Source organism: Pogona vitticeps, chromosome 1 (genome assembly GCF_051106095.1).
Source record: "Pogona vitticeps strain Pit_001003342236 chromosome 1, PviZW2.1, whole genome shotgun sequence".
In the NCBI taxonomy this organism is placed as follows: domain Eukaryota; kingdom Metazoa; phylum Chordata; class Lepidosauria; order Squamata; family Agamidae; genus Pogona; species Pogona vitticeps.
Window position 1 is genome coordinate 889,717 of NC_135783.1, and position 19,978 is coordinate 909,694.

At 45.5% G+C, this 19,978-nt stretch overlaps 1 protein-coding gene across 9 annotated transcripts in view; it reads right to left on the reverse strand.

Annotated features, from left to right (window-relative positions):
- DTNB (dystrobrevin beta) overlaps positions 1–19,978 on the reverse strand; it is a 122,718-nt gene that overhangs the window by 95,186 nt on the left and 7,554 nt on the right. For all 9 annotated transcript variants that reach the window (XR_012082415.2, XR_012082412.2, XR_012082413.2 and 6 more), the window contains exons 2-4: positions 8,036–8,103; positions 7,035–7,115; positions 1,950–2,163 (exon numbers count right to left, since the gene is read on the reverse strand). Coding sequence is in view for 6 of the 9 variants with exons in the window: in XM_072985678.2 (XP_072841779.2) it covers positions 1,950–2,163; positions 7,035–7,115; positions 8,036–8,102 (362 nt within the window). In the remaining 3 variants the exon portion in view is untranslated. The remainder of the gene's footprint in view (positions 1–1,949; positions 2,164–7,034; positions 7,116–8,035; positions 8,104–19,978) is intronic.

The following is a 19,978-nucleotide window of genomic DNA, read 5'->3' on the forward strand; positions in this document are numbered from 1 at the left end:
AAAGAAAAACCATATATAACAACTAAATCCTGACTGATGCCATAAGGGATAACATATCCCACCAACCTCCTGGGCCTGGCATGTTCTCCAACCCAGCTACCATAAAGTATTCTAAATCTCAGCTATGATTGGAATGAAGAACCTCTCAGGGAAGGCTTGCCTGAAGCAAAAGGTCTTTGCCTGCTTGAAAAAGGACAGCCAAGACGGGGCCAGTCTGGCCTCCTATGGGAGGGAGTCCCAGAGTCTAAAGGAGCAGCCACAGAGAAGGCTCTCTCCTGCATCCCCACCAAAGGTGGTGGGATCGAGAGAAAGGTCTCTTCTGACTATCTTAATGCCCAGCCACACTCATAAAGGGAGACACAATCTAGTAATGCTGGCAACTCCTGTGTGTGCAACACACCGCAAATGGTGTACTGGGATGGATCAGAAGAGGTGGGGTGATTTCCAGAGGTGTGTGAGCTATGTGTGGCCATCACACCTTGGAGGGCTATATCCACATTGAAGCCCCACCAACTGGCAGTCCTTTTTTTCTGAATAATTGTAAGATTGTGGAAGTGGTCCTTGGGCACCACAAACAGAAACTCAGAGACAATTTTAAAAACATTAAGCCCAGGAGAGGTGCGCGAAGAGCTGCCTGCCGCCCACCTGCAGGTTAGACCAAGGGCTTGCCAAGGCTCATCTTCGGTCCTCACCGTGGCCAAGGAGATGGGAGAGGTCCAGGAAGCTGGCTAGAAGGAGACGGGGCAACAGCCCCCCTCCCACGCAGGGCCTCATGGTCTCTGCTCATGCACAGAGCACTTCCCTGCTTCTGATCCTGGAGGTGACCCGTAGCCCTCCTGTCTAGTATCCACTGACTGTCCGGATTAGGAGACGGATCCGATGTCCTCCTGGGTAGAGTCCCCGTCCCCTTCTGAGTTGGTATAAGTCCAATTTATCCAAGGTCAGGGTGACAGACCTCCCAGGAGCATCACCTGTGCCCAGTTTGTGGCATTTTTCGAAAAGAAAGTGGAGGCCATCTGTCAGGACCTAGACCACTACATTTCGGCAGTAGCTTGGGGAATGAGACATCCACCGCCCTGCCTCGTCCAGTTATCTTACACCAATTTCAGTCTGTTCCATCATCATCAGCGGTTAACAAGGTGGTTGATTGCTGCAGAGCCACCACAACCTCCCTAGAGCCTTGCCCAGCCTGGCTTTTAAAAGCTGCCAGTCCAACAACAATGGAATGGACCACCTGAATTATCGACACGTCTCTCCTTGAGGGTCAAGTTCGTCCGGAAGAAACCAAATTTGGTTGCAGATTACTGTAACAAAACTATAGACCTGTCGCCAATGTTCCTTTATTCAAGCAAGCTGGTGGAGAAGGTGGTGGCCAATCAGCTTCAGGCACACTTGGATGAAACCAGTCCCCTTGACCCATTCCAGTCTCTGTTCAGGCCACGTCACGACTGGTCACCCTGCACAATGTCCTTCTGAGAGAGGCAGACAGGGGGCAAAATGATTGATTCTCTGTTGATTTTGTTTTACTATTATTGTTTTTATTTTACTATTATTGGTTTTTATTTTACTATTATTGGTATTATTCTGTATAGTATTTTTGTCACACTTAGTCTAAGTTTCTTGTTGTAAATTGCCCAGAGTGGCCCTTGGCCAGATGGGTGGTATAAAAATAAAACAAACAAATAAACAAAAACAAGACTTTTGCAACTAGGCTGGCATTAGCCACATACTCTTCTCCACTGTCTGTTTTAGAAAGACTATTCAAGAAGGAGTCATGCATCTGCCTTCTACTGCCGAAATATGGTGGTCTAGGTCCTGTGGAAACACAGGCGTGACCCTCCACCAACTGCATCATCAGCCAGGTGTTTCAGCCACACGAGTGGCAAAGCCGTCAGGTGCTGCCCCAGCCCACAAAGGCTCTGGGAGGCCCGACGAGAGAAGCCACTTGCCTGTCATATGCTGCGATCATGAAGTTGAGGAGAAGGCTGATGGATTGCTCCACACTGATCTGGTGAGTAGAAGGAAGGCGTTTATTCAGCTGGTAGTAGATGGACGAGATGATTGTTTCTAGACGAGACACATTGATCTCTGTATTGTGATCCAATGTGTTAAGGCCATTGTCACGGAAGGCTTCAATCATGTTCCAGATATCCACAAGGTGAACTGTGAAGGAAAGAGAAATCACTCTGGGCGGCTTATATATTTCAACGAGCATTCCTTCTACGAAACAGAGCTGTGCCCACTGACATTTCCTTTTGCAAAAACAGGTAGTATTTCTCTTGCAAACTCCTCAGCCAACAGACTCAAGAAAGGGTTGATCTCTGGGCTCAGCCTTTGCCACCACTGGTGACAGCATCAGCTCTACCATCCCACGACTGGCTTAAACCTAGCATTGCCAGAGTGGCCCAAATAGAGAAGTTACTTGCCTGTAACTCTGGTTCTCGGAGTGGTCATCTGTGAATTCACACTAATGGGTTACGTCTGTGCCTGTGCAGAGGTCTCCGGAATATTGTAGAGCTGAAACAAGCATTCACTAGGACTGCCCCCTAGTACATGTAGTCCACCCATCCTAGCAATTGCCTCAGTTCCCCAAAGCCGCTGCTGTCCAAAGAGTGAGACAGACGTGACAGACAGAGGGGAAGATGGGTGGGAAGTGTGAATTCACAGATGATCACTCGAAGAACCAGAGTTAAAGGTAAGTAACCTCTCTTTTTTCTTCGTGGTCTCTGTGAATGCACACTAATGGGTGATTAACAAGCTTACCTTACAGGCGGAGGGATGTCATGGCAAAACAGAAGACAAGACTGCACGGCCTAAAGCCACATCCAACTTGGCCCTGACGTCCAAACGATAATGTGATGCAAACGTCGACAGAGCGGACCAAGTAGCAACCTTGCAAATATCTGGAACAGGTACGCCATGAAGGAAGACACTGCCATGGTGGACTGAGCCTTGATCTGAGTAGGCAAAGGCTTACGAGCAAGCTGGTAAGCGAGGTGGTATGGTGTGAACAATCCATCGTGAGATGGTCTGGGGAGACACCTTTGTCCCTCCCTGTGACAAATGTGGAGAAACAAATAGCCTCGTAGACTTACGAAAGGAAGCAGTCCTGTCGACTTAAAATGCGAGGGCCCTCCTCACATCCAGGAGATGGAAGGATCACTCTCGGTCAGTTGTTGGAGACGAGAAGGCAGGATAATAGGTTGCCGGGCATGAGAATCAGAGACTACTTCGGGAAGGAAAGAGATGTCTGGATACAGTGTCCGGATGAAATTTAAGGAATGGAGGATCTACTTGTCGGACACGACTCAACGACTAAACAACAACAACAATAGCCGACATGTAAACTTTGATGGTAGAGAGTGAGAAATGGCAGTCAAAGAGATAAGATAGAAAGGCAGGAACTGCCCAAGGGGTAGTGGGAGTCGTTGGGAGGTTATTTTGCAGAGCAAACCTCTGGAAAGCAAACCACTTCTAAGAATAAAGTTGGTTAGTGGCCGGCTTCCTCGCATGAGCAAGGATGGCGTTTAAGGAGGGTGGATCCTCGAAGCCGTGAGGTGGAGAGAGTGAAGGTTGAGATGAGACGTTTGCCCTTGAAAACAGTACAGTATTACGAAAACAGTCAATCCTAGAGAATAATTATACAATCTATTAAATTTCGTCAGGAACAAGAAGTAAGGTGCGCGATGGAGAGCTCAGCAGAAGATGAGACCTCAGAGGCAGCAAAAAGGAGCTGAGGTAATTGCCAGGATGGGTGGACCACCTGTGTTGGGGAGGCGGGGCCTAGCAAACGCACATTTGAGCTCTGGAATATTCCGGAGACCTCTGCACAGGCGCAGATTAACCCATTAGTGTGCATTCACAGAGACCACGAAGAAGAGCATGTGTTCATAAGGTCCTTGGGGATGTGGATGCGATACAGGCACCCTTCTCCCCCCCACACATCCCCCCACACCCTACGCACAGCTCCTTGTCCAGACCACCACTGGGTGGAAAGAGAGGGGCTCTCCCCATTCACCTCTCTCTCCTGCCTCAGGCCAGCCTTGCCTCAAGCAGGGGACTTCTCCTTGGAGGTGGGGCAAGGAGGCAGCAGGAAGCAGAGAGGGTAGAAGAGGGCGCAGCCTGTGAAACCAGCCCACTTCTTTTAAGTTGGGTGTGTGCGGCATTTCTTACTCCCAGAGACGCGACACTCGAAGCTGAAGAACTAACTGGGTGGGAAAGAGCAATGGATTCTAGCTCTGCTAGATCAGGGATCAACTTTGCTGAAATACCTAGGATGCTACAAAGCACCAGCTTTCACAGCCGCCGCATTAAAAGTCAGAACAGCTACACTGATGATCTGACCTTCAGAAGGAGAAGGACCCAAACATGATGATTCTCCTTCTCATTTGATTCCCTGAACCATCCCATTGCTTTGTACTTCACACCCACTGCAGGCATCTGATCCCTCCCCGCCACTTGCTCTGCAGCACTTCTCTGTTCTGTGTGACCCACACCCAAACACACACACACATACACACAGACAGGCAGGCAGGCACTCTCCTCCTGTGATATTTTTTGAAAAAAATAAAGAAAACTTCCTCTGCATCATATACTCCAATTACCTGTCCTGGATACACACATGGCCCCTCCCACATTCTCCTGTCTCTCAGCATCAATTAACGCCACAAATTACACCTACCGCCTCGGGCTCTGTCACTACCCCACGTCTTTCAACCTCTCACAAACACACATTTTCCATCTGCACACTGTCCTGTGTGTTTCATGCAGAACCACAACACTTTTTTTTTTGCTGTCTTAGCATCACTCTTCACACACTTGTTTTGATAGCAATGGGCGGGGGGAACCATTTCATTTGAGATGAAACAAGAAAATATCATCTTAGCCATGAGAATGTCCCTGTCCACTCTGCATGGCTAGCAAAGCACTCCAATGTGTTTCTTCTGCTCTTCTGCCCCCGATCCAAGTTAAAAATCAAATATGGAGGATGGAAAGGAGGGAGGCCTGGGTAAAAAACCCTCTCATCTCTGCTAACTTGCTATATTTATTTATTTATGCATTTGACACATTTGACATTCCTCCCAGAACGAGGACTCAAAACAGTTCACAACATGATTAAAGATCAGATAGAGACATATAACACTGTAATTCTAATATGAAGACACAAAAATACTGTTGAATTGCAAACAAGGTGAAATTGCAAACAAGGTGAATTGCAAACAAGGTAATCAAAGTTAATACGAATGGAAAATTACAGCAACCAGCGATGCAGCACCCTATCTTTAGCAGCCAGTCGGTCGCTGAAAGCTTGTGTGGATAGAAAGCCTGATTTCAGGTCTAATCAACTAGTTGATGAGCACAGCAGAAGGGGAGGCAAATGTCCCTTTAAGGAGAGATGCTGGAAAGGAGGCTCTGGGACGCCCCCGCTGCCTTCCAGCTTCTTGCTTCCTAGCCAGTTCACCTACCAGACAGCTTCGAGCCATCCTTTTGAACTACCAGCAAGGACTGAAGGATTTTCTGCCTTAAAACTCTACTGCTTGGTTCTTTGCACAGATCTGTCCAGTCAGCCGGCAGATGGGATACGATGCATCATGTAAAAAGGCAGACACACAAGGAAGGACCCCAGGAAGGTTATCTGGGCGTCCATCTCACCCAGGGCTGTGGACTCCACTGGCAGCCAGAACTTCTCTCCCCTGCTTCAGCAAGGTTCTTACCTTGGAACTGAATATGCCGGGGGTGAAGTGGGGTGCATGTGCTCTCCCACACAGCCACAGACCTTCCCCATACATCTGGTGAAACTTTTTTTAACCATTAGGTACAGAGCTGGACACATTGCAAGGGGGGGTCACCTCTGGCACTCCAAGCAGGCCCCTCTGCTCTTGCTCCGTCCCCATCTCCCCCCCCCCCCACGGAGAGCCAGTCAGAGATGCCTTCCTGCCAGGACCTGGGCAGGCACCGAGGACAGTCTACTGGCTCAGGGACAGAAGGGGAAGCCAACAGGGAAGCCATCCCACCTGGGATGAGGCGTGGAGGTGGAGTTCTGCTTCCAGCTGGCCAGGATAAAGGTGGAAGGAGAGCCACGGAGGAGGGAGCAGCTGGAGCCATTGGGGGGGGGGAACTGTCAAAGAGGGGGAGGGGGTCTTTGGTCTTTGACTATGCCTTCATTGGAGACCCCTGGACTGGCGTATTGGAGGGGCTGAAACTTCCACAAGGCCACAGGCAAGGTAGGGGATTCTGCCACCTCGACCCACTAACTGGCATCTTTGGGCATGACTGTGCTCCATGGACCAGCAAACCCTGCAACCAACGCAGACGTAGCACTAGAGACACCGAGGTCAAAAGGCTGGGCAGTTGCATCTCCAGGAGGGGGTGGACAGATCTGCAGTTTCAAGGTCACTCAGGAGTACAAGCCCTCTTTGAAGGGAGCACCTCCTATGACTTGGGGACGCGGGACAGTGGACCCGTGGAGTTAACCAGGAGTGGTCAGATGGACAGTGAAGGAAACTGAGTCTGGGAAAGGACCAGGGGAGGGTGAAGTGAACCCTAAACTTGGGTCCTTTTGCCCTCCTCGATCCTTTGCAGGAGAAAGGCAGAGTAAAAATATTTTAAAGAAAGAAAGAAAGAATCAGCTGGAGAATGTCAGTCCCTCAATAAAACCCACTCTGCATTTTGATCCAATTCCTGAGCCTATGGATATCTTTGCTACTGACCATGGCCCTAACACCCTGACACCAGGCAGGGGAGGGGGCACACATACTTACAAAACGTGCAACACCAAAGCCACCCACCCCCAGGGTGACCTTGACTTCAGTGAGTTGCCCAGGGCTTTCACTGTACACTAAACAAATTCCCCCGAATGAAATGATTTTTTTTTCCTAATTTTGCATTTCCTGCAATTCTCCAAACAACAGAGGTTTGGATCCAGTCACTCAGCGTGAACTGAATCTGTACGATACAGGGACGCACAGGGGAAAATATTTCTGACACAGGCTTTTATGAAATTGCGTTCCGAAAGAGTGAAATTTTTGACTTACGGTTACATCTTTTTTGTACAAATCTCAGTTTGCAGGCAGTCCGATACGTTGAAAGTCTGATGACATCAAAGTTCTGAGCCCCTGGAAGACAGAAGCAGTAGAGGAATCTCCTCAAGATGTTTTTGCTTTCCAGCAGAATGAAGCCCGTTCTTATGTTCCAGTGCCCACAGACCTTGCTGTAGTTGCCTGGCAGAACCAACCTCTGACCAGAGTAGCAAGCTGGGTTGGCACAGCATTCCTTCCTTCCAGATCACCTCGCCTCCCCACTGGCAGCTGGAGTGTTCCTCCAGGCACATGGCTAACTAGCATGCTTGGGAGAACCTAACACTGCCTAGTGTTGGGATGATGACTGACAGATCCTATCCATTAGAAATGTCTCGTTCTTCCTGACATGCTGGATAACTGAGTATATGAAGGGACGTGCATACATGTGATATCTATCTATGGCTAAAATCAGCTGCACATCTCAGCTAGAGTAGACTCACTGCACCAAGAAAATGCCCATGCTTGTTCAGTGTAATTACCATCATTGGCTTTATATACATGCCTGTACCAACACCAGCCGGCATTCCTATCCATTATAAATGCCCAGTACGCAAATCTGTGACAGACTGATCCTATGGAGGAGTGTTTGCCAGGATACAGCTCAGTATTACAGCCTCAAGTCCAAATTTGCTGCCTGAGGCAAAGCTAGCCAAGTCCTAGGCAAGATGCTCAGCTACAGGCATGAGAGGGGGGCTGCCCCACAAGCATAGAGTTCACACCTTGAATTCAACTAACACTTCTTCAAGGTCCCACGGTATGGAAGGCATCGTGTGGGAGTGAGAACAAAAACAAAGACAGGGGCAGCATTAGAGAGTAAGACCATAACCGATCTTTGGGGCTTTAACTTGACAGCACCACCCTCATCTCTCATGAGACAGGAGATCCAGTAACCTTCTTTAACAAGGCTCCAGCACATTCTTTCCTGAAGCTGTCATCTGAAAGGGTCTTCTACTTACTCATTTCCATAAACAGCTGTCTCTTCTCTGCCATGGTCCTTCTCCGCTTTCCGCTTTCTTCAATCATCCTAAATGCAAAGTTAACAGTTTCAGCCACAGGGTTGCCTTGAACAGAGGCATAGCGCTGGGGATGGCCTACAAGAACTAAGTTTTGATATTAATCTGTTCGTGCAAGTCACACAGGAGACAGGCAGTAGAAACCATCAGGGCCAAACTGGAAGATGGGCTGGAATGTACAGAGGAGGAGATGCCTGCAGTTCCAAAAAAATAAATTAAAAAAATCTCCACGCTTTTGCTTTTCAGAGACACATCCACCAACAAATGTTGTGGAGAGGGACGAAGTGGAAGGCAAAGTTATCCTTTGAGACCTAAAAGGAGTCCTTTAAAAAAAAAAAACACCTTTCCCTATTTGCACTCCACACATACTTGGAAGCAACTCATGAGCTTGGCCTCTTTTCTAGATTGCTGGAAACAACAGTCATGTTTCTCTTCTTTTTGCCATCCATGTCACTCACCGGCAAATCTAAGTTCTACCCTGTGGTGGTGGAGAATCAAAGGGAAGCTGTGCAATTCCTTCCAGGCTGCCCTAACTCCTCTTTCTGCTCAGGGCTACAACCTCACATGAAGCTTGGTGGAGCAATTTTGATTTTCACACTTAAAGAGTTCTTGGGCAGTTTTGCTATGAGATTGTGATCCCAGTGATTATGACAGCGAGTGGAGCCACACCCTGTTCCTTGGTCCTGTTTTAAGAATTACCCTTCCTTCCAAAAGACCAGATACTGTAAATCAAAAATAGATTTCTCACACATGATAAGATAAATTTTGGAGTGCCAGATTTAAAAAGAAAATGCAACACATCCCATTTCTGATGAAGAAGAGATGAGGAAAGGAAAAGAAAAGCAGCCTAACCACCCATGCACCTCTGTCTGGGCCACCAAAGGCAGGACAGGTGAAACCCATCCGTTGGGCAATCTCTGAATGAATGCAGCAACTGGCCAGTCTCCCATGTGGTCCCAGGTTCACTTTCTCATCAAGTGTATGTTGTTCGACTATCTAAGAAGAAGAAGAAGACGCCTCCAGTTCGGCCAATACTACAGGACCCTCGTTAACAGGTTTCGCTCTTCTTGGAGCTCATCAGCTGTAGGTAACGGCCTCTTTCCCTGCCAGGTTTCCAAAGGAAGGTGATGATCGATGCCCAGGAAGACACCCAAGCATGCCTCCGAAACCTACCCCATTGTGCCTTCCATTTATAAGATGAGATGCATATTACTTTTAGGATCTGGCATGCATCTGTGCATATTTTACATGTAAAAAATGAAAAAACTTAAGACGAACATGTGCTTCTCTTGCTGGAAGAAATAACTACATTAAGGTTTAAGAGACAGTGCATCAGACCTGACAGGTGGTGTCAGTTATTTCCCCAAAACTGGCAAGGTGTGCCTTTGAAAGAAGATCCCTAGGCAGATGCATGCAGGTAATATTGTCTGGTGGCAGTTTTTATAACCAAGCATGTCCCACAGGAAAAACTGTAAGCTCTTTTGGAATTCAGGAACCAGTACAGCTGTCTCCGCCCGCAGCTCAAGAGGGAGGATGGCATATGGCCTGCTGGAAGCTTGAGCTCTCAACCACTCTCAGCTCCGTGCTGCATTCCCTCCTCCTCAGAAACAATTCTCCACAGTCAGATGCTGTGTCTTGCATGCAGTTCCAAACCTAACAAGCCAAATCAGCTTGGGCCCAACAGCACAGACATCCCCTCCCTCTGGATGAGGTCTGAACTTCTCCACAGCAGTTTTCTTCAATCCCCAGGGAAAACAGAACAAAACCCCAAAAAAGCATTTCACTCAACTGATGAAACAGACAGGGCCCACAGAAGTTCATGGCAGAATAAATCTGCTGCGTGTTTCAGGTATCTCAGCACTTTTTGCTGTTCCCTGTTCTTTCTTTCTTTCTTATTTATTTATTTATTTATTTATTTTATTTTATTTATTTGATTTATACCCCGCCCATTTGGCCTAAAAGACCACTCTAGGCGGCTTCCAGTGATGACTGAAAAGCACTTTTAAGGTAAGACTTAAAAGAATGCCCATATTTTATAAACTTATTTAAAGCCAATCTACAGTATCAGGCAACTAATATACATGCAAGTTCCCTCACCTGTTCTATCCCTTTTACCATCCTTTTTGCCATCCTCTCCATCATCCTTTTTATCACCTTTATTGACATCTGTTTTAATTTACCCTATTTGGCTTGTATTAATTTATTTATATTTATCGTGTTTTAATATTGCTGTTTATACTGTTGTTAACCAGAGCAGCCTGGTTGCCAGATGGTGCAGGGAAGTAAGTAAGTAAGTAAGTAAGTAAGTAAGTAAGTAAGTAAGTAAGTAAGTAAGTAAGTAAGTAAGTAAGTAAGTAAGTAAGTAAGTATAATCTACAATATTTAAAGAAACAAAACACAACATGTTTAGAAACTCTCATCCCAGAGCCAGAAATCCTCCTTTCAATCTGTGAAAATTTTATTTCTCCTAATTTCACCAACAAACTAAATGGCAGATCAGAATCAGTGCACTGTACTTCCACAGAAACCTGGAAAAGAGGCAGAGAAGAGCAATTCTAGCAATCAATGAGCTGGGAGAAACCCCTGCATGAGCAAACATGCATACAACACGTGGGGCTTCTCAGACAATAAAAAAGGCAAGTCAGTGGATAAAGATACGTAATACAATGGGTGCATACAATTATGCATGGAGTGAAGAAAGCGAGAGAAACTTCTCTACTTCTTTCATTATATTAGAATCCCACGAGGATTCAGGACAGACAAAAAGATGTCCTTCTGCAAAGAGCGAACAGTTAAACTATGAAATTTGCATCCTAGACTTGGACAGCTTTAAAGGAAAGTTACAGAAATTCAAGATGAAAATTCAAGTCTTCTAGTCATAGTGACTAGACATCACCTTCTAATAGAGGCCGTAGGCACTATTAATTACATTCATGACCAGCTTGCACACAATGCTGGACTAGTTGAGATTTTCTCTAGTTCAGATTCCAACATCTTTCATTTGCATAGATCTGTCATCTTTTAGAAGGCTAGGCGGGGGAAAAAGAGATGATCTGTCTTTGAAAAAACAAAGAAATCTTTTAAAAGTGAACAGTGTTCAAAGAAGGGCAGAGAAAAAGCTCATTCAAGTATGACCCCCTACACACACACACACATGCACGCACGCACGCGCATGCACACACACTCACACACACACAGAGTAAACCTGTTCTCTTGGGTGGCTCAACCTGATCCGAAACAGTCTGAACAGGTTGATAATGCTAACTATCAGAACAGAACAGACGCCTGTTCAAATTAACTTTTCATTCCATCCGCTGCAAAGGTTGATGGGTTTTATTTTCAGCTCTTCCTATCTTCTCAGTTGCCAAGGAGCGAGATATGTGCAGTTGCCTTCATTGCCTTGTTATCTACCTGTAAGTTCGGGATTATTTAAACATACACCAGAGGGCAAACCTTCTTTGTTGTCACACCAGGATGCATGCACTCAAACTCCCACTGCCAGTAGGAATGTGTGCGTCACGAAACCATTCATGCACTCCAGTCCAGCCCTCTCCAACACATGGGACTGTAACCAGGCAAACTAACCTCACATGTGATCCTGCCCTCTCCCTATGGCAAAAGTGGGGGGAATGGCTGAAAGAGATCCTGTAGCCCCACATGCCCTTCAGCCAGCCCATCTTCATTTTCTGCTGAATGAAAGGCTGGTCCAAGGATCGCTCCCACAGCCTGCCGGTGGACGGGATCCCACAAGAACTATCTCCTGGATCACAGTGCATCATTTCTTTGGGGGGGGCAGAGGGGCAACTCAAGATGAAAAAGGCACTACAGATCTGCAAAGTGAAGGAGTCTTTAAGGACCATCTTTTCAAATTGGCTAGCAGTGCCCTAGGCAACGCATGGAGTTCCGCTATTAAGCCTTTCTCAGGTAGTTAGAAGCAATGTCTCATACAGTCATTTTCTGGTATAATTCTTACTCTGCTTCCAAGTCCAAATTAATTATTTTCAGAAGATGATAACAATTTTTGAGAAAAGCATCTTGTTATCTTACACATAGCAAAACCCAAGAGAATTTCTGTAGCATGAGCCACAGAGACAGTGACTCTACCTGCCCCAGCAGTGTCTGTGGATAGGGACTTGAAGACAACAACAGAGAAGCCGCACTGAAATGAACAGAAACATCCCAGTGAACCCATCTTTCTATAGTAGAACATGGCAACGTGGCCATAGCCGGGACTTGCCATTTGGCCGTGAGTCTGTAGCTCAACTGCAGGTGAAGTCCATATGGACCCCAATTACAAGCACGCTGCACCAGTCCATGATGGAAGCAGTTCAACGTGAACAGCACCATTCCATAGGAGAGATCTTTAGAAAGTTGGTTGGCAGAAGTCCAGTATAAATCTGGATATCACACATTTGTCCAGTCCCAGAGGCCTATGGTCAGTTCATCAAGGCAGTGGAAACATCATCTTGACTGTCCACAACCCGAGGATGATGAACTAACTACTTTTAAGGCCAAATATCAAAAATGGTCACCTAAATAAGTCATTATTTTTCACTATTTGAACAAGAGCTCTTGAATGAAGAAACCACTTTGGCTGGGTAGTAATTAGTTTCTTTGGTCTCAGAAATTAGAAGAGATAATTGGATAAAACTCTGGGAAGTTGTCAACATGTCAAGAAACAGTTAGAAGGACCCAAGATCTTTAAAGTGACTTAACAATGACCCACTAACGGTCCGACTTGCCTTTCAGCAAATCAAACAGGCCACCAAGTCCTCATTAACAGCAGATCTAAACATTACCAGAGGAAATTAGCACTTTTCCTTGAAAGAAACACACAACTGGAGACCAATTACCTTTAAAGAACACACAGCATAAGCTAACTGAAAGAAGCCGTATGCAGCAGCTGAAGATGTCAAGCCAATGGGCCTGGATGACATCCATGTAGAACGGATAAAATACTTCGGCACACACAAGAAGTGGCTCCTTAATTTCTTTAGTAAGTATCTTGACTCTCACAGGATTCCAAAAATTTTGAGAAGGGGGCAACTGACTGCTATTCCAAAACCTGTATAGAAGCCAGAGATCCAAAAATCTTCAAGCCAATCAAATGACTTTGTGATCATTATAAAGTCCTGAAAATAGTGGCTCAGTGGTTAATGAGTCTTAATCGTTAGGAGAAGAATTGCAGCTATTCCTCCTCTCACAAATAAGGTGGCTTTAGACATGGGAAGAGCTAACTCTACTGCAGAAATCTTACATCCAACACATTGAGAACAGCTTCGAAACAAGGAAGGTCGCTGAGGTAGCCTTTATTGCCCTCTGGGCTGCCCAGAACGCTGTCCATCGTCACAGTAACACTATGAAAATTGTGTAATCTGAACAACACCTATAAGGCGCCCTTTTGCAAAACTACATTTTTTGTGAACTTTCAGACAATGAAGACCATGAAGGTCTCAAAAGAATGATCTACTCCAGGGCAGCATATTGGCTCCTGTTTGGTTCAATATCTATATCAATGACCAAGAATTTCCTAAAGGCACCAAAAATGTGTGTGTCTTTTAATGTTAACAACCTTGCTGCTCATTCAGACAACTTTCAGATGGTCGAACATCAAACAAATAGATTAGAAAGGTTTGGGATATATTATGAGAGAGCCCAACTGAAACCCAGCCCAACTAGGGCTGAAATACACACCTCACATCTGAAAAACAAGCAGGGATGTCAAAAACATCATGTTATCTGGAACTAAATCATCCAACTAAATAACTGTTTTGCCTAAATATTTAGATTTTACTTTGGATCATACACAGATCTATAAGAAACACGGCCAAAATACAAAGCAAATTTCAAGTTCTTGTCAGTAATTTTCAACCCTGGGAGGATCTAGAGATACTAGAGGACACTGGTTTGGAAGCAAAAGAGTTGTGTCTGCCAGAAATATTAAGGCTTTTTCCTGCACTAGGTCCCTTTGTATTTCAGCCCTACAACACCTAAATTTCCCCAACCAGCTGCACAGCTCAAGCCATGAGAAACAAAGCTACACTTTGGAGGAAGCGGTCAACCCAGATGTACCCCATGCCATACGAGCATGGTGATGAGCATAAGCTATCTGATGTCATGGCTGTTGTGGGCAAGTTATGAACTGTTTCCACCGAGTCCAAAAACGGGTGTGGCAGTTTCTGCAATATGAAGTACAACTGATGCAAAGAGAGGTTTTGCATCCCAAGAGATGATCCTCGAAGTGGTGCTGGCCCCATATTAACCCTTAACGTTCTAGAACAAAGCAGACCTGAGCTGGTAGATAACAAGAGGAATGCATTTAGCTCGTTAGGCAGTTAAAAGTATAGAGAGCAATATCCTAAGTGACAGTGGTTTCAAATTTCAATAAGTCTGTAGTTTTAATGAGCCACAATGGCCTACTTCCTGGCAACATCCAACTGCAGATACATCTGGTCCTGAAGCCTTGCCTTCATTGATACTTGTATTCTTCTACGGTCAACCCTTGACTTACAAACGGCCCGAGTTACGAACATTTTGACTTATGAACCGCTCTCATAGGAAAATATTGACTTGACTTACGAACTTAGATTTGAATTACGAACTGAAAAAAAAAAACACACGCGGGAGGCGGGAAAAGTGCGAAATTTGAACTTTCAGTTAACCGTTGGCCAGTGAAGACGGTGCCTGTCTGTTTCCTCGCTCTTCCCAGTGTTAAGAGAGTGGACTGGGAGACAGTCTTCAGACAGTCTGGCACTGCCTGGACTGTATTTTTATTTTTGGCTATTTTGGGGTTTTTGGATTTTTGACATTCTTTTTTTAAGCAGAGTGACTGCCTGTTCTGGGTGAGTACACTGTATGTTTTTACTTTCCTGTATGTACTCTACGGTTTTGTTCAGCTTGGGGGGGTAGGGCTAGCTAGGGGGGTCTTGCAGTGTTATAAATGTCTGTGCCTCTGGTTAAAATATTCTTTGAGTGCATGTGCTGTTTGTTCAGGAAGGCAGGCATTTTTGTGCTGGAGGAACAGTTGCTGGATTGCTATGCCTTGCTGTGGGGGGGGGTTATGTTTCTGTGTTTTTATGGGTCTTGCATTGTTTAAAAATGTCTGTGCCTGTGCTTAAAATGTGGATCCAGAGTCTTTTTGTGCTGGAGGAATGGTTGCTGGGTTCTGTGCCATGCTGGGGGGGGGGGGGTGTGTTACCACTCCTCGACCTAAGAACCAAAAACAGCTGGAACGGATTAATTGGTTTTCAATGCATTCCTATGGGAAATGCTGATTCGACTTACAAACCTCCTTCTGGATTAAGTTTCTAAGTCAAGGGTTGACTGTATTTCAGAGACCTTCAGGGGTGCCTGCACACATTATTTCGTGGGAGACGGGCATCTGCAGGTCCCACAGGAAGCTATCCATGGCTTCCTTCCTTGAGATACATCATTAATGTGCAGTTTTGAATAAAAGGTTTGCAAAATTGAGTTAAGGCTCTTTGTGTGTCTCCGTAAGGGTCCCTCTGTTTTGCTGACTCCTGCAACAAATGATCTATTTTTTCCTTTAAATCTACAAGCTAGTAATTTGCTTGGTCATTTTCTTTCCAGGTTCCCAGATCGGCTGTTTGCTACTAGGGAATCAGCCTGTTTAGCATGCCAAAAATGGACTTCCTCCTGGAAGAAGATTTCCAAAGTGAGAAGCCTGGGTGTGTGTGGTATTTGGCTGGCCTCTGCAACACTCATTCCCGAGCTCTCAATTCTGTTGGTGTTTCTTAAAAGTAGCCTATGACTGCATTGTCCCAAAGCAGGGCTTTACTGGTTTCAAGTGTTTCCTAGGAGGTTAGGAGTTCCCACATGTCTACGTTGTTTATCATTTGCACCAGGGCTGAATCCTCCAGTGTCACATTCAGCCTCCACTGTTTGGGCATGTTTTTATCTGAGGACTGATCCTGATTCTGGATCATGAATCATGATTTAAAAACTTCTGGGCTCTGGTCATAGCCAAGTCTTGTCCAGTTTGGGGACAGAGTGACCAGTAATTCAAAGGAAGATCAGTGTGATACACCATGCAAAGAAAATTTCAGGCTGGAGATACAACCGCTTTCCATGGGAATCTTTCATAAACGATTACGCGCATTCTCTAGATTTCAACTGACGCATTTTCCACCTACAGTATCTCCACCTCGGAGTGGATTCAGCACCTTGTTGAAGTGCCCTCCATAAATCAGATTATTTGATTTTATTAAAGTCAATAAACTCTAGCTTTTGAGAGAAAGTGGGATTATCTATATTATAGACTAATATGTTTGGGCCCCTGAATTGGTCTCCACAACTATAGTGTGGCCGGATGTACATGTTACAGACTGAGCCGGTAACAACTGTGCACTCCTTTCCCCAACTGAAATCCTCAGCTACCAACTGCTGGAAGGAGTGGGCTGCACCACAGCATCATTAACCCTCACACCCAGCCCCTCTCCCACCAAACTTATTCTCTGAAAAGCTGCACAGATTGCCAACATTTCATGACTGAGGAGCTCCTCAGCAGTTACCACATCAAGGGATGCCACACAGAGGGGACTACTGCTGTCTTCTCTGGTTTGTAGACTTCCCAGGTACAGTGGTGCCTCGCTTGATGATGTTAATTCGTTCCAGCGAAATCGCTGTAGAGCGAAAACATCGTCAAACGAAATTTAAAAACCCATTGAAACGCATTGAAAACCGTTCAATGCATTTCAATGGCCTGAATACCTGCTCGTCCAGCGAAGATCCTCCATACGGCGGCCATTTTTGGTGCCTGTGAAGCGAGGAATCCGTCCTAGAAAACAGCAGGGGGCCATTTTCTTCAGCCGGCGGCCATTTTGAAATCCAACGATCAGCTGTTTCTGATCGTCGTAAAGCGAAAATCGGTTCCCGAAGCAGGGAACCGATCATCGTCAAATAAAAAAACCCATTTAAACCATCGTTTTGCGATCGCAAAAACCTAATCGTACAGTGATTTCCTCGTTAAGCGAGGCAATCATTAAGTGAGGCACCACTGTACAGACATCATGTTGGTAACACTGGCTAGACAGACAGAATAGTGGTGAGATCATGTAGAGCTCTTTCTTACTGGTGAGCTGGGAATTGTTCTCAGAAGTGCAGCCTGTTGTGCCCAGAGTGGGATCCACAAATTTAAGGTCAAGGTAGCAGTCAGCCATCATTTGTGGCTGCCATGAACTAGGAATTTGGCCACCATTCCACAACAGTGAGTTGCAGAGGTCAGAAGTACTGTATTTTCCTGTGTATGAGATGCCCCCATGTATAAGACGATCCCCAATTTTCTAACCCAAAATTCAGAAATCAATATTTTAAAGATTATTTATTTTTTTTATTTTCTGACACCTTAATGGGCTCAGAATGCTCTGATGTTATCAATCAATGTTACATCCACATACCGCCTAGACCAGAGGTGGGCAATTAATTTCTATAGGGGGGCCACATGAAAAATCTGAACTGTGTTCGGGGGCCAAACCAACTTTACTTAAAAATAAAATGAAACAGTGGTGTTGTGATTGTTTTTATTTTAAACTTGCTAATTTTCACAAATACTAAAGAGGTTTTTTGTGGTATGTTAAAGATAAGCAACTGATCAACTTTAGACAAAACGCTATAAATGGTTTTGATGTTCAAAACTGTCTGCGGGCCGTACAGAAGCAGCTCGCGGGCTGTATGTGGCCCTCGGGCCACACTTTGGCCAGGTCTGGCCTACACACTCTCCTCCACATCAGCTGTTACATAAGGCTCATGATTGGAGGAAGCCTGTTTGCAGAGACAAGCTATCAGCAGTTTTGCTCATGACTGGTTTGCTGAGACATGGGCAATTTTGCAACCATGAGGTTTTCTCCATGTATAAGACAATCCTCAAATTTTAGTCTAACGATTTTAGGAAAAAGTAGTGTCTTATAAACAGGAAAATACAGTAGATATTCAGCACTTTCAATTTTTGTATCTTCTGAGAAAGCAAATGGCTTGTTCCTATTTCCTATTTCCTTTTTCATACTTCATACCAGGGGTCTCCAAACTACGTCCCACCTCTGGCCTGCCTTGCCTTTTTATCCAACCCAGGCATAGGAAGAGGAGGGAAGGAGGAGGCAAGGAATCCCCCACCCCCACTGTCTTTGCAAAGCCAGTGGAGTTGGGGGATTGCTTGGGTCCCCCTTCCCTCCTCTTTCTATGCCTGAGCAGGGATAGGAAAAGGAGCAAATCCTGATCTAAGTGACCCCCCACCCCCACTCTCTTTGCAAATACAGTAGGGGTGGGGGAATCGCTTGGGTCCTCCTTCCCTCCTTTGCCCCTCGAAAATGTGTAAAATATATGATGTGGCCTTCATACTAAAAAGTTTGGAGACCCTTGCTTTATACAAAGTTATTGTGAATCTAAGATAAACCAATTCTAGCCAGTCTGATATTCCATGATACTTTGCTGACAACTTCAAAGCACAGCTCTTTTGTACTCTGGACCTCCTCAAACTATGTTCTTTTGAGAGACAAGAAAAGCGATGCAGGGTTTAGTACTGGGTGCCTTTTATCCAGCTACCTAACATTTGATGCTTGCACTTAGCAAACTGAAACATTTTCCCAACCTCAACAGGTTGACAGGGATCTCAGGGATCAAATATTATTCAGTATGTGCTGCTAATCAATTGTGTAAAAATCTCCCCGGAAGCTGCTGCTTTTCAATTTCTTGTGACACACAGCCCTGAAATAACCCTACAGTTAACTCTCCCCTGTGATGAAATGCCCCCGTTCATTCCCACCCCCAGCCACTTGCAGCTCAGGACAAGGCTTCTCCCTAGACTGTGGCTCGGTTTCAGGAGCAGCCTTTTAAGCCTCCATGCCCCTGTTTCCCCTTTGCTGACGTCAGCCTTCAAGGCTAGGCACAAAAGGTGTCAAGCAGTTCTTCAGAAGCAACAGCTCACCTTCTGCTCTAAGTAACCACATCACTCTCACCTCTTTTTTGCAGTCTCCGTGCCAATAACAGGAAAGCTGCAAAAGGAAGGAGCACCAACAACACAGGACTCCGAGCATCATCACAGACTAAGAGCGGTCAAGGGGAAACAACCCGCCCGGTCCGTGCTTCACCTTCATGGTGCATGGAGGCTGGCTATGGAGCTCACCGGCCTCAGGGTGATCTCCATCCCTAAAAGGAGGAAAGGGCAGGAGCCGGCTGGGAATCTGGGGCTATCTGTGGGGCTTTAAGAAAACCCCAGCTCTTGCCACCATAAAAAGCCACAGTTAGGAATAGAACAGAGCAAGAGTCATACTACTTCTCAACAAGAGGAAGGGGAAGCAGCTCACCTGAACATTTCAAGGGCAATTTTTTACTCCTCACAGCTGGCAAGGGGAATAAAAGACTGCTAGCCTGGTGTCCTTATAATGGATTTCATGTCAAAGCTGAAGAAACAGTTATATTACTCTCATATTTTTTCACAGAATGCTTTTTGTATCTGACCATTCTAAGCAATGTACAATTAAAATCAATAAAGCAGAACTCTAACAATAATAAATGAAAAGACATCAAGAGAACAAAAACAAACAACAAAAACAAAACAAAATGTGAAGTCCCAAATGCCTCTTAAGAGCCTGCCAAGATAGGCATGACATGATTTTAAAAACAAAACAAAACATGTAGCTGGTACATTTTCCCCAGAACTTTGGCCATCTCCAATGTCCTTTTGTGAAATTCAGCAGTACAATTCCTCCCAAGTATAAAAAGCAGCCTTCTGCGAATTACTACAGTACACACTAGGGTTAGCCACATTAATGTGGGTGGAACATCCCACCACCAGGTAAATTACAGTTCAGGAGTACTTTCCGAAGCAATGGTCCAAAAACAACAATAGCACAAGCCTCGCAAACTGACAGG